The sequence below is a fragment of the Camelina sativa genome, chromosome 1 (genome assembly GCF_030686135.1).
Source record: "Camelina sativa cultivar CO46 ecotype springtype chromosome 1, ASM3068613v1".
Lineage (NCBI taxonomy): Eukaryota > Viridiplantae > Streptophyta > Magnoliopsida > Brassicales > Brassicaceae > Camelina > Camelina sativa.
The window spans coordinates 2053892-2069602 of record NC_141880.1 but is presented as its reverse complement, the minus strand read 5'-3'; the positions used below and the strand labels follow the sequence as shown (position 1 = coordinate 2069602).

The 15711-nt window shown below is 36.1% G+C and overlaps 4 protein-coding genes and 1 non-coding gene across 11 annotated transcripts; 2 read left to right on the top strand and 3 right to left on the bottom strand.

Annotated features, from left to right (window-relative positions):
* Positions 1-68: 68 nt before the first annotated feature.
* LOC104715637 (uncharacterized) lies at positions 69-1006 on the bottom strand. The gene is made up of 2 exons (XM_087465528.1): positions 716-1006; positions 69-588 (listed from the first exon to the last, which is right to left on the bottom strand). The coding sequence occupies exons 1-2, from the start codon at positions 945-947 to the stop codon at positions 443-445; spliced, it is 378 nt and encodes a 125-aa protein (XP_087321654.1). The 5' UTR covers positions 948-1006; the 3' UTR covers positions 69-442.
* A 1304-nt stretch (positions 1007-2310) lies between these two features.
* On the top strand, positions 2311-6797 carry LOC104715376 (importin subunit alpha-7-like). Of its 7 annotated transcripts, none has more exons than XR_015566184.1 (11): positions 2311-2752; positions 3386-3464; positions 3737-3831; positions 3923-4054; positions 4337-4522; positions 4813-4976; positions 5062-5140; positions 5290-5418; positions 5516-5807; positions 5898-6309; positions 6537-6797. XR_015566184.1 is itself a non-coding variant. In XM_087465307.1 (11 exons), the coding sequence occupies exons 1-10, from the start codon at positions 2534-2536 to the stop codon at positions 6304-6306; spliced, it is 1620 nt and encodes a 539-aa protein (XP_087321433.1). In that variant the 5' UTR covers positions 2311-2533; the 3' UTR covers positions 6307-6309; positions 6542-6797. The 7 variants fall into 7 exon arrangements, 4 of the variants coding, with proteins under 4 accessions (XP_087321433.1, XP_010431108.2, XP_087321484.1 ...); XR_015566190.1 differs by having other exon boundaries at positions 5264-5418; positions 5516-5643; XR_015566195.1 differs by having other exon boundaries at positions 5264-5418.
* LOC104715505 (syntaxin-43) lies at positions 6663-9694 on the bottom strand. The gene is made up of 8 exons (XM_010432977.3): positions 8719-9694; positions 8117-8390; positions 7935-8024; positions 7694-7765; positions 7540-7617; positions 7370-7435; positions 7205-7285; positions 6663-7117 (listed from the first exon to the last, which is right to left on the bottom strand). The coding sequence occupies exons 1-8, from the start codon at positions 8931-8933 to the stop codon at positions 7010-7012; spliced, it is 984 nt and encodes a 327-aa protein (XP_010431279.1). The 5' UTR covers positions 8934-9694; the 3' UTR covers positions 6663-7009.
* LOC104715310 (protein DEHYDRATION-INDUCED 19 homolog 3) lies at positions 9527-12114 on the top strand. Its single transcript, XM_010432747.3, has 5 exons — positions 9527-10015; positions 10571-10713; positions 10994-11071; positions 11179-11444; positions 11754-12114. The coding sequence occupies exons 1-5, from the start codon at positions 9940-9942 to the stop codon at positions 11860-11862; spliced, it is 672 nt and encodes a 223-aa protein (XP_010431049.2). The 5' UTR covers positions 9527-9939; the 3' UTR covers positions 11863-12114.
* A 236-nt stretch (positions 12115-12350) lies between these two features.
* Positions 12351-12513, bottom strand: LOC147949467 (U1 spliceosomal RNA). The gene has a single exon (XR_015565411.1). It is a non-coding gene; the product is annotated as a U1 spliceosomal RNA (small nuclear RNA).
* Positions 12514-15711: the final 3198 nt, after the last annotated feature.

The window sequence follows — 15711 nt, the reverse complement described above, 5'->3', positions numbered from 1 at the left end:
TTCTTCGGACTTTTCCGAAAGTTATAAAGTCATATCTTTCTCCCTCTTGAAATTTCGATATGCTTCTATTAATTAGGTTAAAAACTTATAGATGTTGGAAAATGAGTACCTAGTGTTGAACAAAATTGATGCCCACTTAATTATCTTCATATCAAACCAATTTTTTTTTTTTTTTTTGAAAAAAACCCATATCAAACCATTATCGTCACACATTGAAAGTTTTTTTTTGGTTGTGGTGTTACTTGAAAAAGAAAAAAAAAACATACAACATATAACCGTAGTTAGATAACTTTTCCAAATTAACATAGTTTTTTTTTTGGATGTGCAAGTTAATTGAATGTAATAGAAATACACAAGGAACACAATTACATAATGAACAAAATAAATTAAATCTCTTGAATTTCAAAACAAACGTCTAATCAGATTATATAATACGAGGGACCTATATCCCATGAATAATCTTAGAGCATTGAATCTTAAGCCATTTGTAACTCTTTTTCAAAGTTGTCTTCATCTTTCCTTCGGCCGAATAAAGTTTGTATTTCGCCACTCGTCGTTTTCTCTTTATCTCCGGATCGTTCCACCATCCTATGATTGTTTTAAAACAAAACATTTTGCATAACGTTTAAACTATTATATAATCATTATTTGTAAATGTTGCAATCAAATTCAAGCACAATATTTAGTTGTATTCTATACATAATTTTTTGATTACCTTTTAGCGATGTTGAATGAGAGGTAGATTTTCTGGTGGGTCTAACGGGCAAGTCTTTATAAGAAATCTTGCGCCATAGATCTGATGTCATTGGAGATCGATTATGCTTTGATTCTCTGACAACGTAAATTTTTCTGACCGGTTTTAAATCAGCAGGATCAACCAGTTGGAGGTTCCTATCTCCTTCATACGACTTGTAAGATCGTATTCTAGAAGATTGGAAATCCTCCATCTTGGTTTTGTCTCTCTCTTTTTTTTTTTGTATGTTTCTTATCTTATTTCTTTTTTGTTAATTTTTTTTATGCTTTAATACTCCGAATAAATAGATTCTCTATACTATTCAAAGCCTTGAGGTAAAATGTGGTGGAAAACAAAAAGATGGTTACAACAAAATGATTGAAAATAGAAAGAGAAATTAACTTATAGCGAACAATTAATAGACCTTAAACTGAATTGGTCTCTATTTTTTTTTTCTACCTCACTGGTGTGTTTTTTTTTACCTTTTTTTGGTAACGGCGGTACACCGCGAGACTATTTTTTCATAAAAATAAATAATTTGTTTTATAGATTAACTATATATAACTAATGTTTAATTTGTATTTTTTTAAATGTACAACCTTACAAATATAGATATATTAGTTAGTATAGAAATTAGAAATTATTTTGTTTGAGGTTTATTGTTTTATATTATTGTATAAGTGTATAACATACAATTAAATAAGTAGTGATTTATAGAAGGAATATACTGTGTGTGTTTTTTTTTATTTACAGATAGTAATATTTTTATTATTTTAAATTGTTTATGTATAGGATAATTTTGTATTGTAGTTTTGTATGTTTTATATATAAAAAATCAGTTAACTTTAATATATATAGTTTTGTTGTGAAATGCAAATAAAAGATTGTTAACAGTTATTTGTTGGGATTGACATGAATTCCACATTGTTTTTCTTTTAATAACCAAAGGTTATTAAAATGGACCCAAGATGTGTGTATATAATTTGTTTAGAAAATATTTCTATGGAAAAAATATTATTTTGTAAAATTGAAAACTTAATATTAATTAAATTTATTATAAACTTAATATTTAATGTTAAAGGGAGTGGTTCCTATTGTTTTGGAAATTTTATTAGGATGAGAAATCTTGTTTCCAAAAATTGAAATTTAATATTAATAAATTAAATTAATAATTAATGCTAATGGCATGCTTATAAATAGGTTCTAACTCTAGGATTTAATTGCTAAATGTCTCCAAAAATGTAGATATAGAGATATAGATGTGTGCACAGTACAGAGAAATTGTGATAATTAATAACTAATCACGACGAGATACGTTTCAAATTACATTTATTTACTCTCACGTTCATAAAATAAATAGTGTTTGTTTTTTTTTGTTCTTTCTTTCAATTCGATAGATTGGATATTTATAATATGAAACTATTTGCAGGTCAAAAAACAAAAAAAAATCAATCGAAACCTTTATGATCGCCGTGCAAACATGGCAATTAGTCATAATTAATTCGATTCGGATTCGATATCAAAACAAATAATATCTGTAACAGAAATTAGGCGGGAACGAATCAACTTGCGCTCGCTTTTTTTTTTTTTTTTTTTTTTTTTATCTTTGTTCTCCCCAAGTTATCTTACTAATTCGAATTTATGCCCCTAATGTTTATAAAATATCCAATTGAACCCTAAAAAGTTAAAAACCGTTTTTTTTGTTTTGATTTGTTTTCGAAGAGCGTGGGATTGTTTCGTTGCTTTGGTGGTATAATAAAATAAAACCGTCGAAATCGTTTGGGTAGCGAAGCGAGATCGATGATGAAGGGAGGAGGAGGAACAACGTCGATGAGGACGAGCTGGACGATGTCAGTACGGAGGAGCGGGTACAAGGCTGTGCTTGACGGAGTTGGTGGTCGTCGGCGAAGAGAGGACGACATGGTTGAGATACGCAAAGCTAAGAAAGAAGAGAGTTTGCTTAAGAAGCGTCGGGAGTCTCTTCCTCATTCTCCTTCCGCCGTTTCTCTTGATCAGAAGGTCCGTTTCTCCGTTTTATTTTAACATTTTTTTTTTTCGTCGCGAAAAAAAAATATCTGGAGTATTGATTGATGAATTTGGCTTTAAATTTCTGGAGATCCCTAGATCCATGCTTCTGGTGTTGAGATTTTTGAAATGATCTATTCGATTCTGATTGATTTTGGTGTTTCTAATGTTTGAATTTGGTGTTCTTAATTTTTCGATTCGAGTGATTATGTCAGACGATTGGGTTTCAAGCTTCTTGACATATAGCGTTCTGAAATTTGACTTTTGATGCTTGATGCGATCGTTCCGATTGCTACTTATTCATGATCGCTATTGGTTTATGAAGAATTTGCATGTACGGAAGCTTGATTATACAGTGCTAGAAGCCTATTTAACTTTCGTAGTTGGGTGTTGCCTTCTAAAGCTTCTTATGTGTTCTGCAATGCATCTAATCTAATCCTTTAAATTCCCAGTATGAGCACTTTAAGACTTTCCACATTTGTTTTCCTGACCTGGAGATTTTCCATAATCATATTATAGAATATTAACATGGTGTTGAAATTCTTTGAATGGACATATAACATTTCGTATGTATAATTGGATTATCAGTTCTATGTTTGAGTAGTTTGTATGTTCGATTGGTTACAGTTGATAAGCCGTATTTGGTCTGACAAGAGGGATCTGTTGATTGAGGCTACTACTCAGATCAGAACGTTACTTTGTGGTGGTGAGAGACATCCCATTCCACTTATTTACTAACAAATTTCGGTTGCTATAAAATTAACAGGCTATTATGCCACAATTGTCTATGTTGACGACATTTGCTACATGAGCCACATCAACATTTTTGCCACTTTTTTAGTGTTAGACTGCAATGAGCTCTGCTCAGACCTTATGATGATGTCTTTGCTGTATAATGTGTAAATGTAGTTCAATATGAAAGTTAAGCAATAGCAATGTATATGCCTTTTCTAATGCTATCTTCTGTTCTTTTGGTAGAAATGTTTAATTTACACGTTGAAGAAGTTATACAGGCTGGTTTGGTTCCACGCTTTGTGGAATTCCTGACATGGGATGACTTTCCTCAGCTTCAGGTTAGCCTCGATGCATCTGTATGATCAATCTGGTTCTATCAGTAGCTTCACAAGCTCAATGCTTTCTCATTTCATGGAACAAATTTTATAGTTTGAAGCGGCTTGGGCAATAACTAATATTGCATCTGGAACATCTGAGAACACTGAAGTGGTGATTGATCATGGAGCGGTTGCGATGCTAGTGAGACTTCTCAGCTCACCATACGATGGGGTCCGTGAGCAGGTATATGATGTGTTGATTGGTCATCATGTACCAATGCTATGTGGTTGTCGAATTTTTATGACTACCAAGAGCATGTGATTGCTTCTGCACTTGGTAGATTTATAAGATAAAGAAAATGACAAAGATCAATAAACGGAAAGCAACACTTCTAAATTTATTGATAAACAAAGATACAAGGTTTAGACTATATATACTTGTAGGTTTAATATGTTCGGTCGAGTTTGTTGAATCCCTCCCACTTTTCAGTTGCAACTAAGCTCTTCTGTATGCTTGAAAAATCAGGTTGTCTGGGCATTAGGAAATATTTCTGGAGACTCTCCTAGATGCCGTGATATAGTCCTTGGACATGCAGCTCTACCTTCTCTATTGTCGCAGTTAAACCATGGAGCCAAACTTTCTATGCTTGTAAACGCCGCTTGGACTTTGTCTAATCTTTGCAGAGGAAAGCCTCAGCCTCCATTTGATCAAGTATGTTTTGAACCAATCTGAGTTTTGTTTTTTTTTTTTGGTAAGGACCTATCTGAGTATTGTTATAGCTTCTTGTCTTGCACTCTTAATATATTTTGATCCAGCATACTTAACAGCTGTGAAATTGGTTTTGGCCCATATTATGGTGATCAGGAACTGTTTAGCACTAAAATATTTAATACTGTAAAAACTCTGGTAACAAGGTTTGGTTCTTGAGCCTGCTTAGTTGTTCTGATAGGATTTGATGAATGTCTTATTATTTCAGATATCTCACTTATATATGCCCACAGGTGAGTGCTGCATTACCAGCTCTTGCACAACTCATTCGATTAGATGACAATGAACTCTTGGCTTATACGTGTTGGGCACTGGTCTATCTCTCTGATGGTTCAAATGAAAAAGTACAAGCCGTGATAGAAGCCAAAATTTGTGCGCGACTAATTGGTCTTTCGGTGTGAGTGATTGAGACTTTATCACTTCAACTAACCAAGAAAATCAAGAGTCATATATTACTGATGGTTTTTTTGCTTTCTGAACAGCCACCGTTCACCTTTAGTTCTCATTCCCGCTCTTCGCACCATTGGAAATATTGTAACTGGAAATGATAGTCAAACTCAGGTAAATATGCGGCTACTGATATAAATTTAGTGTTAGCACTACTATAACTGGCTTTATGCAATTTATCTTTCTGAACTAAAACTTGAATAAATATGTGATTTTTTATCATGATTATGTTCTCAGAACTCTTTTCTTTGCGATATTCTTAGCATATCATTGATCTTCAAGCGCTCCCATGCTTGTTAAATCTTCTAAGGGGATCCTATAACAAGACCATCAGGAAGGAAGCTTGTTGGGCAGTCTCTAATATCACCGCTGGTTGTCAGTCGCAGATTCAGGTTTGCCAATACACGTCTCTGGACTTCTCTTTTTAATCGAATCTAATCAAGACGTCGCGCTGAATATATGTCTGTACTTGTTTAAATCTCTTCATAGGCTGTAATTGATGCTGGTATATGTCCTGCACTTGTTAATCTGCTCCAAAACTCTGAACTCAATGTCAAGAATGAGGCTGCCTGGGCTATCTGCAACGCTATAGCTGGAGGATCTTACAAGCAAATCATGTACGTAGAACTTAACCTAATACAAAACTAGGACATATTTAGGCAATCAAATATTCAGTAGTTTGAATATAGAGCCATGAAAAAGAGTTATAACAGCAGAACCAAATCTTCTGGTCTCATTCCATTGAATCTATTACAACTTTTCCTGGCAGAGTATTCAGCAGGTTGTTTTATACTTTATACACTTCTTAAACCCGTGTGGGTCTGATTCTTTCCTTCCAAATCTTACACGCGATTTGTTAATGTCTTGACAGGTTTCTAGTAAAGCAAGAATGCATCAAACCGTTGTGCGATCGTCTTACATCCTCAGATACTCAACTCGTCATGGTTTGTTTAGAAGCACTCGAGAAAATACTGAAGGTGGGAGAAGTTTTCAGCACAAGAAACGCTAAAGGTATTTACCAATGTCCTCAAACAAATGTAAACCCACATGCTCAGCTGATAGAAGAGGCTGAGGGACTGGAGAAAATCGAGGGCCTGCAATCTCACGAGAACAATGAGATCTACGAAACATCGGTGAAAATTCTAGAAACATACTGGACGGAGGAAGAAGAAGAAGAAGGAGTTCAAGGGAAACAAGACATGATATATGTCCCACTTGACAACTTTGCAAACATGCCAACACCGTCAGGCGCTCTCAGTGAGATGTACTGCGGACCTTAAGAGGTAAGACTTATATTTCCATGCGGTAACTTTAATTGTTTTTTTGCTTACTCATTATGGACTTAGTAGGAACAAGCTCTTGTTACGTTAAGGAAGTAGGCGTTTGTTATAGATCAAAGTCTGGTTTGGTTTAGTTTAGTCTAAGAGAAACTCGAAACTCACGCCAAGCAACTTTGTTTCGGTAGTTCAATTTACTTTATTTCTTGTTTGGTGTTTTTCTGATGATTCAGGACAGGCAGCTTTGGCAATCATACATTCAGCTCTGTTCATACACTAACTGAAAATGGAGGTTAGAGATTACATTGCTTGCTTTCTATAGTAATGACAATGTTGGTCAGGAGTAGTAGTAGTTTGTATTCTGGAACAAACCTTACAGTTCTATATTATCTTCTGTCCATAGATCCTCAAAAATCATAATTAATATCATCTTTACATGTAAATAAACCATTATAAACTCGTTAAAACACAAGTTACAAACACTCAATACAAAAGTGATGATGTCCATCTATGTAAACGCCGTAAGAAGTGAAAAATAATAGCAGAAGAAGCCGCAGGCTGCAGCAAAAGCCACCGAGGAAGAGAGACAACACAATTGGTTTTTTTTCTTCAGACCATATGAGGACACAGAACACTCAGTACCGCAAAAATGTGGTGATCGCGTTTCAAAAGAATTAAAGAATGAATTATCACACTTTTTCTTGGGTCACAAGAGAATTTCCTTGAGGATTAAGAGTACTAGCATGACGAAGCAGAGGATGACAAGAACAGACGCACACATCACCATACCTCCTTGTCTCTGTGTACGTTCCGCCTGCGGAGATTCACAAGTGATTACGCTAAAACATTTAGGCATGAAATCTTATAGAGAGTATACACACTGGTCTTAAAAAAAGTCGACCTTTTGCAGCTGTTTGAGACCATCGTCGACTGTACTAGCAACGTTCTGGATATTATAGTCAATCCGATCAACTATGGTACCCTGTCACGACAAGTTTTGGTTTCAAATTATAGTATTTCTAGAATCAGTGACTCAGAAGTTAAGACACCAGTTTTAGTGGTATACCTGGTCTATAACAAGCGCGGAAAGATCCTTCATGATCTGAGCAAGTTCATTTACGGATTCAACAACCTGTCCATGAAGCAGAACAAGAAGAAAGTGACGATAAAGAGCAGTAAGACAGTAAGAGTTGAAAGTAGTAACGATAAACAGCAGTAAGAGTTGCAATCACTAACCTGTTGAATCTCTTTCTCCCTCTCTACAGATATTTCCTCACTCTTTTTTATCTTGCTCATTTGATGTTCACTAAATACCTGTAGTGAAATTCACATATTGTTTACAGAAATCAGATGAATAATGGGTAATAAGATTGTGACAAAGGAGTCATACCATATCCTCGAAGTCATCATCTTCTGCTTTATATCTGCTTCCGTTCAGATTCATTTCTAAATCCGTTCCGTCCTGATGATACATCATAAGTCACAGCTTCTCAGAAACAAAAATAAAATATACAAACAAGTAACAAGAGCATAACGAAATTCATATAAACAAAAGTGCAGGTGAAGAACAGAACAAAGACTCGAATGGTGAAGGCTCAAGCATAGGAAATGTACAGAGAGTCATAAAATACCTCTTTTTGCAGTCTCAAGCGTTTCAAATATGTAGAATGTTTCTTACGAAGCTCCATCGAAAGGTTTCGGAGATCAGTAGCAAGTGATCGCTGTTATAAAACACATAAGACTTGAACTTTAGATAGTGATGGAAAACGAAAGGAAACGCCTTCAAGAGACACATCAAGTCAAGCACACCAACCTGGACGTTTTTCCTGACATTTGAATCTTCAGAAGGTCCTGCTGAAGAGAGCCTCTGAAGTTGCTTCTCAGATTTCTTCAATAAGAAAGTAATCTCTTGTGTCAAAGACTCGATTTGATGTTGATCTTCTTTATCATCCCCAAATGAAGGCATCAATGCTTTCGCATGAGCTTTTCCCAGTTCAGCCATTTTGGTTCTTGCACGCTGAATGTTAACTGAAATCTCCTCAGATACATCAACCCAGTCTGGTGGTAATCCCACTGTTACCGTACCTCTACTTGGACATTAAAAACAAGAAACAAAACTTTCAGTTTTCAACAAATTAGGCCACAGAAATGTATACGAGTACTATAATCTTAATTATCAAAGAGGCTAAAACGACAATGTTGAGCATCTAGCTACCAATTCCTAATCCATAAGAAACGTTGTTGCTCAGGATGATTAGATTACCATGTCTTCTGCTAAATCAAACACTTACTTCAAAACTTCATGAGCTACCACTCATACTAACATCTACTACATGAAGTGATCAAGTTCTTACGCAATCACCAAGCTTCTAACATTTCAATGTCAGCAAGAGAGAGAAAGGGGAAGAGAAGTACCTCGAATTCCCAGGATCCTCAGTACTGACTGGAGCATAAGACCGATTCGGATTCAACAGAGAGGTGCTCGCCATCTCGATCACCGGACCTAAGCCGGATTTAGCTCCCGTCAACGAATTGTTCCCCGTCACTGTCGACGACCCAATCGGAGCACGAACGATCCTCAGAGTGTTTCTGTACTTCCTGAACAACAACGTACGATTCCTAGTCGCCATAGCACAGCTCAAAATATAAACCCTAGAAGAATCACAGTGACACAACAAGTAACCAAGATCTCCACGTCTAGATTAGATTATCGCTTCTCCTCCGATCGGAAGCTATAGATCTAAACGAAATCTCGGTTCCAACATACAGAAAGCAACGAACAACGCGCCAAAGAAACGACGGGAACGGCGGAGACCGGCCGATCTCCGGCGGGATGAAAAATCTCCGACGGCTTTAAAAAAAAAAACAGTTCGCAGATTTACAAATTCCGAAAAAATAAAAATAAATTAAAAGCAAACAACAGTTGACAACAAAGTCAGACAGACGTAGCAGCTAGAAATCTGCTGCTTTTAGGTACACCTTTTAACTGCTACATCTTCGAAAAGAAGCTAATGAAAACTTGACACGTGTCCAAAAGAACAAACAGCATGACGTTTTAAATTAAAAAGCTTGCCAACGTCATGTTACTGAATGATAGTTTACACGTCGGGTAAAAGTAATCAAAACGGCATGCATTTCGTAGACTTTACACAATAAAAGGATCCATTAAAGTGGCAGGAGGCCCAACACTTTTTATCTATTTTTCCGGGAAAGACTCATCATTGAAAGCAAATAAAATCAAATAAATAAAAAGAACATAACTTAAACGAAATAAAAGAGAGAGAAGTATAATAGAACGAACTTGTCTCCTCTGTCTCTCACTCTCTATCCAAAATAATTAAAAACGAGGAGAGAAATCAAAGACAACAAAAAAAAAAAAAAAAAAAAAAAACTTTGTTAAAGAAAATAAAAACGGACCTTAGAATCTGTGGTCTTTTGTATCTGTCTTTCCCTTTGCGTTTGATTTCTTCAGACAATCATCAGATATATTTTCTTTCCTAAATCGATTGATTTCTTTAAAACTTTTTTTTTTTTTGTGTGTTGTTGAGGGAAAAAGTATAAAAATTTCGACTTTTTTTTTATTTGGGTTCTTCTCCGGGTTTTGATTTTGATTAGTTTTTTTTTTTTTAATCAATAATGGATTCTGATTCATGGAGTGATCGTCTTGCTTCAGCTACAAGGAGATACCAGCTAGCTTTTCCATCACGATCTGGTTAGTTTTTAAAGATTTGATTTTTTATTTTCTTCCTCTGTTCTAAACGATTATTATGATTATTATTATCTGATCTTTTATTGGCTAACAAATTGATGGGTGAAGGACAAGGTAGTTTAGGTGATAGACTTTGTGTTCTTTTGTACCGATTTAGAATCCTTGATTTTTGTTTCAAGGTTTGAGAAAGTTTATGGGAAATAATCGATTTTTGGTTGTAAGGTTTCGTCATTTGATTGATACTTGAGAAAATGAAAGGATAGGGGCTTTTTGTATTTGGTTGATGAAGTATGGTTTGATTATGATATGGAAATTTCAAAGCTTTGTTGATTGTTGTTGGTTGGTTTCTGGCTTTGCTTGATTTCTGAGAACTTGGATGAAATAATATTCAAAAAGTTGCAGTCTTTGTAGCATTTTAATCACTCCTGTGATGCTACTATGCTCAGTGTTTATGAACATGATAAATCTTAGGTTCATATATTACTGTAACCACAGAGATGGATTTTGTTTTGTTGTAGTTATTGGGTATGTATTTGATGGATTTATTTGGAATTGCAGATACGTTCTTAGGGTTTGAAGAGATAGATGGAGAAGAAGAGTTCAGGGAAGAGTTTGCTTGCCCTTTCTGTTCTGACTATTTTGATATTGTATCTCTCTGTTGCCACATAGATGAAGATCATCCCATGGAAGCCAAAAATGGGGTAATCTTCTTTCTTTTTTTTTTTTTTTTTTTTTTTCTTGAAATTGTGAAAAAAAAAATTTTGAAGTAAATAATGGTATTGACACATTTCTGGTTCATCACATTATTCTCAAAAGCTTAGACTGAGCAGTGTTGGTTCCTCTGTTGTTTCTTGGAGGGTTTTACTAAAGGCAACTGAGAAGATTAGGATTTTTTAATCTGATTCACAAGGGAGAATAGTTGAATCAGCTGTGTGTATTGAATCTATTTCTAGCGGTTAATCTAGTGAGTTGTTATTGTAGGTATGTCCAGTTTGTGCGGTTAGGGTGGGTGTTGATATGGTTGCTCATATAACCCTTCAGCATGCTAATATATTCAAGATATCCTTTTTGTCTTCTCAAGTCATAGATAACAATCAATTTTCTCTACTAGTGTTATTACAATCTGTTGTTATGTTGTGTTGTAACATTCCTTAACGAGACATTACATGTACCGCAAGAGAAAACCAAGAAGAGGGGGGTCACATTCCACGTTATCGATCTTGAGAAGAGAGTTTCCTGATGGAAACTTTCAGAGCCTTTTTAGGGGATCTTCGTGTATCGTATCTTCTTCCTCATCAGCCAATGTAGCGGCTGACCCATTGTTATCATCCTTTATTTCACCTATCGCTGATGGTTTCTTCACATCGGAGTCATGTGTATCTACAGAAACTGGTCCAGACAAGAATATATCAAGTCAGCGTTTACCTCAACGGTATGCTTCCTCCTTTTCAATCATTTTTTGTGCCTAACCTCTTATGGTCACCTTTTTAGTTATAATCTATCATTTTGCTGGTATTCTGATTGAACCTCGATGATGATTCTTGGTTATTTTAAGTGTTTTTGCTCTACAACTTTGCATTGGATCATTTGAATGATATTTGTAATCTGGATAAATCATTAGTATTGTTTGAATTACATTTGGGAACTTGGGATTGTATGAGCTAAATTGAAACCATTTGATCAAGTTGAGTCATACTCCAATATACGTGTGGATCACTGATAAAGGCTTTGTGGATGATAGGAATGCAATAAAACCGTCTCTGTCAGCTGAGGATCAAAAGCAGAAGTTGAAACGGAGCGAGTTTGTAAAAGAGCTAGTGAGTTCTACGATTCTTGATGACGGCTTATAATGGAGTATTGCTTCTGGTAGCTTCTCAGCAACGAGGGAAACTCCATGTTCTGCCTCAGAGAGAAAAGTGTACGGAATTATTGTTTGTGTGGAGCAAATAAAGGAGAGTGCTTTGTAGGGAGAGAGAGGGATTATGAGTGTAAGTTATGAACACATTAGCTTCTATAGTTAATGCTCGATTTGTCTGTAGGTTCATAAAACAACCAAAATGTAATCTATTTCATTGTATTTGCCTCAGTTCTTCGTTTCCAAATTCTTAATTAGTCACGGTTTACGCTTTGGTATGTTGATGAGACTGCTCGTAAAAGTTGGCACTGTAGTTTTCTGAAACATCTGTTCCTCATTTTCTGAAAATGAAGTCCAAACTCTACAGCTACATCTAAGCTGTTTACACTGGCAATAGCATGGAACAACTAAGCCTATGGAAGGGACTCTAGTTCCCAAGCCAGACACTCTGGTCAACTAAAAGATTAAGACTGAGAGTAATGGTAGGGGCTGCGCGAACGCAAACCCCCTCTGCCACAAATAATGACGTAGGCTCTTCCTCTTGGGAAGACCTTAAGCATAGCACCCTTCCGTTATGTGCAATGGAAGTCACTAGCCTAGGCCACTCGTCTTCTTGATCGCGAGTTGACCCCGTCCAGGTAAGTGATTTTTTCGGTGTCATGAGTCTCTATTTTATACCCTGTTTCAAGAGCCTCTTTCGTTTCGTGTTTCCGATGTGGGGCTTTTGTTTAGCTCTACTACACTTTCCGCCGTTTCTAACTTTGTTAAGGTAAAAAAGCGTGTCGTTTTTGGTTTTGCCTTTATTTTTTATGAACAGCGTGTCGGAAAGAGTTCGATATAAAACGCTAACGCCAACAGCTTTGTTTAGATTCTATACTGGGCCGGTCTCTTTAATGGCCCAAAGTCAATCATTTACTCAGATAACAATGACCATCGGATCCAGCTGACCTAAAATTATCAAGCAATGCAAATCCAACACTATCTCGTTTAACTATATATAGTCAACAATAATTAGTCATGCAAACCTTCAAGAATACGTAAGTTTGAAAAGAAAGCAAAAAAGCTGCATATTTATTCTCAGCGGTTGATCAAATTATTTAAGCATCTTTAACATTGATTTCGCTATTAGCAAATTAAATTATCATCCTTCACTGATGATTTTTGTTGGATTCAGTACTGAACTAATAATTGAAGCACAAATCTAAGTTAAAAAAATATAAAATAAAGGGAAATTTTGATTAAATTACATTATATGAGGGAATTATAGTGCAGCCGTGATGTGGATTGCATGTCCAACAAAACATTATATAATCTAGAAGACGTACTTTTAAAGTTGAATATTAAAAAGGTTATCAAAACCAAAGTCTTCAACACAATAGTGGTGGTAGTTCATGCGCTAGCTATAAGGCAGATCTAGCATATCCCTATATTAATTCATTCGCTAATGTATCGTTGGAGGCTTGGAGCCTGAGCTTCGGCCTAGTTAAATAATGGTGAAAGATTGTTTTTTTATTTTATTTTGCCAAAGCGAAAAACGAAAAGTAAGCAAAAGGCAAATGACCTAATAGCAAGGGTCTTTAACCCCCTTTACTGCCGTAAGCAAAGGTTCTTTAATCCATTTACTGCCGTATACACTAGACTTCCCACTTCCATGTCCTTAGTTCGTGCATTCGAGTGGAATGTATATGTACGTATCTCTAGTTCATTTAATATAATAGTTTGTTAATTCGTGCATATTAAAAAGAGAATATGTTAGAAATTGGATTGCAGTTATATTTTAATTAAAGCGTTACTTCTTTTTTTAAAAGGCAAATTTTAATCAACATATAATATAGTTGGTGATTAGTCATTTATCGTGAGTTTTTTTGGAAGATTATGAACAAGTGGAGCCTTTGAGAGTGACTTACAAATAAATCGTATAGGGCATAATTAGGATGAACAATATCTATTTCGACTGGTTTGTTTAAAGTTTTTTCGAGAAGAAAAGCAAAATTACTTTAAGAAAGCTATAATAGGTTCAAAGTGTAGAATCTCTTGTTTTTATTCATTCAATAAATTCGAGGTTACATATATATAGTCAAGGGCAAAACCCAATTACATTAGCAATACTAAACCGACTACGATTAAAGGATGTGGCTAATGGACCTTATGGCCTTGGACGGACACGGGACATGAACGGGCCGTGTATGGGCCTGGTTATGGAGTCCATCCGATAAGTGGTTTATAACACTCCCCCTTGGATGACATAACCATGCTGATGCTAAGGGATCGATGCAATACGCTAGGAGGTTGTTGCCTCATTAAAACCTTACCAGGAAAACCCAACGGGACAAAACCACGGTGAAGGAAAAAGAGTACAGCACGCATTGCTCCCCTTGTTCCAAGCATCACTCTAAGTCCTTAAGCCTCCGCATTCCAATCTGGTGCGTGAGCTTCTTGAACGTTGTTGTCGGTAATGCCTTAGTGAAGAGATCGGCTGAGTTGTCGCATGATTGCACTTGCACCACTCGAACTTCTCCGGCTTTTTGTAGTTCATGTGTGAAGAAGAACTTCGGTAGGATGTGTTTCGTCCGATCTCCCTTGATGTGACCTTCCTTGAGCTGTGCGATGCATGCCGTATTGTCTTCATAGATTACGGTTGGCTCTTTGTCTTCGATCATACCGCAATTTGCCCTGATGTGTTGAGTCATCGACCTCAACCATACACTCTCTCGTCCGACTTCATGAATTGCTAGGATTTCCGCATGGTTAGACAAAGTGGCCACAATAATTTGCTTCATAGAACGCCACGAGATCGCCGTACCATCATGTGTAAACACATAGCCGGTTTGAGACCTAGAGTTGTACGGATCCGATAAGTAACTTGCATCAACAAAACAAACTAAACCTTCTTTGTTATAGTTAGTATAATATAAACCCAAATCTATTGTCCCTTGTAGGTAACGAAGTAAATGTTTAATTCCATTCCAGTTCCTTTGGGTCGGACAAGAACTAAATCTTGCTAGGAGGTTCACGGCAAAACTTATGCCTGGTCTAGTATGGCTAGCCAAGAACATTAACGCTCCTATAGCACTGAGGTATGGCACTTCATGACCGAGAACTTCCTCATCGGCCTTCTTTGGACCAAATGGATCTTTATCCAAGTCTAAGCTTCTAACAACCATTGGGCTGGTCAATGGGTGAGCTTGGTCCATATTAAACCTCTTGAATACCTTTTCTGTGTATGCCCTTTGATGCACAAGGATTCCATTACCAATGTACTCAAGTTGTAATCCCAAACAGAATTTTGCCTTGCCTAGGTCTTTCATTTCAAATTCTTTCTTTAAATACTCTACTGTTTGGGCGATTTCCCGAGAGGTCCCAAGGATGTTTAAATCATCCACATAAACTACTATAATTACAAACCCTTTGTTTGCAAACTTCTTTATAAATATACATGGACTGATTGGGTCATTCTTATAGCCTTCTTTAGCTAAATATTCACTTAAACGGTTATACCACATTCGACCACTTTGTTTCAGTCCATAAAGGGATTTGTTCAGCCTAATGCAGTACTGTTCTCGAAAACCACTCTTATCTTTGAGCTCAAAACCCTCTGGTAATCTCACATATATCTCATTATCCAATTGACCATATAAGTATGCGGTTACAACATCCATTAACCGCAAATCCAGTTTTTCTCTTATAGTCAGACTTATTAAGTACCTAAATGTTGTTGCATCCATCACAGGGGAGTTTGTCTCCTCATAGTCTATTCCTGGTCTTTGAGAGAATCCTTGTGGTACAAGCCGTGCTTTGTATATCACGATTTCATTATTCTCATTTCTCTTCCTTACAAAGACCC